The sequence below is a fragment of the Sinocyclocheilus grahami genome, unplaced genomic scaffold (assembly GCF_001515645.1).
Source record: "Sinocyclocheilus grahami isolate Dianchi unplaced genomic scaffold, SAMN03320097.WGS_v1.1 scaffold1400.1, whole genome shotgun sequence".
Classification (NCBI taxonomy): domain Eukaryota; kingdom Metazoa; phylum Chordata; class Actinopteri; order Cypriniformes; family Cyprinidae; genus Sinocyclocheilus; species Sinocyclocheilus grahami.
The window spans coordinates 224,328-227,270 of record NW_015506579.1 but is presented as its reverse complement, the minus strand read 5'-3'; the positions used below and the strand labels follow the sequence as shown (position 1 = coordinate 227,270).

General features: G+C 42.5%; 1 protein-coding gene across 2 annotated transcripts in view; it reads left to right on the top strand.

Annotated features, from left to right (window-relative positions):
- LOC107569981 (homer protein homolog 2-like) overlaps positions 1-2,943 on the top strand; it is a 23,750-nt gene that overhangs the window by 15,813 nt on the left and 4,994 nt on the right. For both annotated transcript variants that reach the window (XM_016256163.1, XM_016256162.1), the window contains one exon: positions 2,308-2,464. In XM_016256163.1, the coding sequence (XP_016111649.1) occupies positions 2,308-2,464 (157 nt within the window). The remainder of the gene's footprint in view (positions 1-2,307; positions 2,465-2,943) is intronic.

The window sequence follows — 2,943 nt, the reverse complement described above, 5'->3', positions numbered from 1 at the left end:
CACACTCACTCACACACTCACTCACTCACTCTCACACTCACACACTCACTCACACATTCTCACACACACACTCACACATTCTCACACACTCACTCACACTCTCTCACACTCTCACACACACACTCACACACACTCTCACACACGCACTCTCACACACACTCACACTCACTCACACACTCACTCACGCACACACACACTCACACACTCACTCACACACACACACTCTCTCTCTCTCTCTCTCTCTCTCTCTCTCTCTCTCTCTCTCTCTCTCTCTCTCTCTCTCTCTCTCTCTCTCTCTCTCTCTCTCTCTCTCTCTCTCTCTCTCTCTCTCTCTCTCTCTCTCTCTCTCTCTCTCTCTCTCTCTCTCTCTCTCTCTCTCTCTCTCTCTCTCTCTCTCTCTCTCACACACACACACTCTCTCTCACTCACACACTCACTCACACACTCACACACTCTCTCTCACACACACTCACTCACTCACTCACTCCCACACACTCTCACACACTCACACACACACTCACTCACACTCACACACACACTCACTCACTCACACACACACTCACTCACACACACACACACACACACACACACACTCACTCACACTCACTCACACACACACACACACACACACACACACACTCTCTCACACTCACTCACACACTCTCTCACACACATTCTCACACTCACTCACACACACACACTCACTCACTCTCACACACTCACACACACACACACACACACACACTCTCTCACACTCACTCACACACTCTCTCACACACATTCTCACACTCACTCACACACACACACTCACTCACTCTCACACACTCACACACACACACACACACACACACACACACACACTCACTCACACACACTCACACACACTCTCACTCACTCACACACACACACACACACACACACACACACTCACTCTCTCACTCTCACACACACTCTCACACTCACTCACTCACTCACACTCTCTCTCTCTCACACACTCACACACACACACACACACACACACACACGCAGACGGATACTTCTCAAACTGTTGCGGCAAAATCTGCAGTAATTACTTAAATTAACTTTAAAATCCAAAACCATTCAAATTGTGAGACTGTTCTTTGTTGAAATTATTTTTTGAAAAGTAGTGTCGTCAAATTTTCTGTTATTTACCTTGTGTGATTTTAAAAAAAAAATGTAAGTGCATTATTTGCAGTTCTGGGTTTATTATTTACAAACCAGTCCGTTACTGATTATAAATTACATTACGGAAATTATAGTTTGTAAAATAATCTATTGGATTACACATATTAGATAATGTATTCTGAACAATTTTTGATTACTTTTGATCTAAAATATATTCCATTCTTTGTCAGCATCGTGACGTACTAAACATTACATTATGCCAGTGTTTCTCAAACTGAGCTTCGTGCATGAACTACAGGGGGTTTGTGACTAGATGAAAAGCCTCCAATCTATAAAAGTGGTAGAATATTAGAGAGGAAAAAAAGATTTAGGAAAAATCTAATTATGAATATTTGAATGCCATTGTGTGAATATGTAATCATGTAATCTATGAAAAAGTAACTGTACTCTGATTATGAGCATTTTATAATAAAATAGTCTAATTACAAGTACTGAATTTGTGGAATCTGATAACGTAATCCAGATTACATGTGATCAGTTACTAGCCAGCACTGATTATTTAATCTATGTTTATATTACTTGTATTATCTGGCATTGTGAAGTACAGCTGGGATCTGTAATTAATTTGGACTTCGTGGTAAATCATGGTAAAATACAAATATATGAAGACATTGAGCAGAAGCAGCTTTATGAGTAGTTTAGATTAGTTTAGCTGAATGTGGGCTTCACTTCAGCTCAACACGCATTCTTATCGTTTCATTTTCTTTTTTGATGTGATTTTTTGGCATTCGGTGAAAAGACCTTCATGTTGATCAGATGTTTAGAAATAAACTGTTTGTAGAGTGAATGGTCTTCGGTCGGTCGAGCATCTGCCTTTTATTTTGGCTTGTTTTCCCGTTCTCACACGTTTCTCTGTAATGACTGGTTGTGATTGGTCATCTAATGACTGTAAACTGTATGATTGTCTTTGTCTCAGTCAAGCATCGTTAGCATTAGAGGTGGTTTATTCTCATGTGCAAAATGAGAAATAAAAGAGCAAATATTGCTAATATTCTAAATATATCAAGCTGAAGTTGTTGATGATTTCACAAACAGATGATAGTGATTGCAGTGTGTGATGACCCGAGCTGATCATCGTGTGTGTGTGTGTGTGTGTCGCAGGGAGCAGCCGATCTTCACCACCAGAGCTCATGTCTTCCAGATCGATCCCACCACTAAGAAGAACTGGGTTCCTGCCAGCAAACAGGCTGTTACCGTCTCGTACTTCAATGACAGCACACGCAACAGCTACCGCATCATCAGCGTGGACGGGTCAAAGGTCAGACTTGTGTGTGTGTGTGTGTGTGTGTGTGTGATGGTTGCAAGTGTAAGTGTCTGCTGATGCTGCTATCCACAGTTTGAGTGCTCACACATACACACACACACACTGAGGGTCTTCCTCTGCAGAGGGTTTATGGTTCATGTTGCCATGGAGATTTGGATCAGTCCCTCAGTGTGGAGGCGGCAGTGATGATGTCACAGCGCAGCCCTGCTGAGAGTCACACACACACACACACACACCTGCTGCTGTCACTCTCTGAGAGCAGATAGATGAAGACTCACGCTCACATTAGTGTGTTAGTAGTAGACAGACACACACACCTGCTGCTGTCACTTTGACAGCACGCACACACACACACACATGTTGAGGTTAAATGGCTGGCCGAACACACACGTGTTACTCTGATCATTTTCAAGAGTCACACAGAATACATTGAATCGCTGAAGAAATGAGGTCAAGTACACAGAATGCATAGC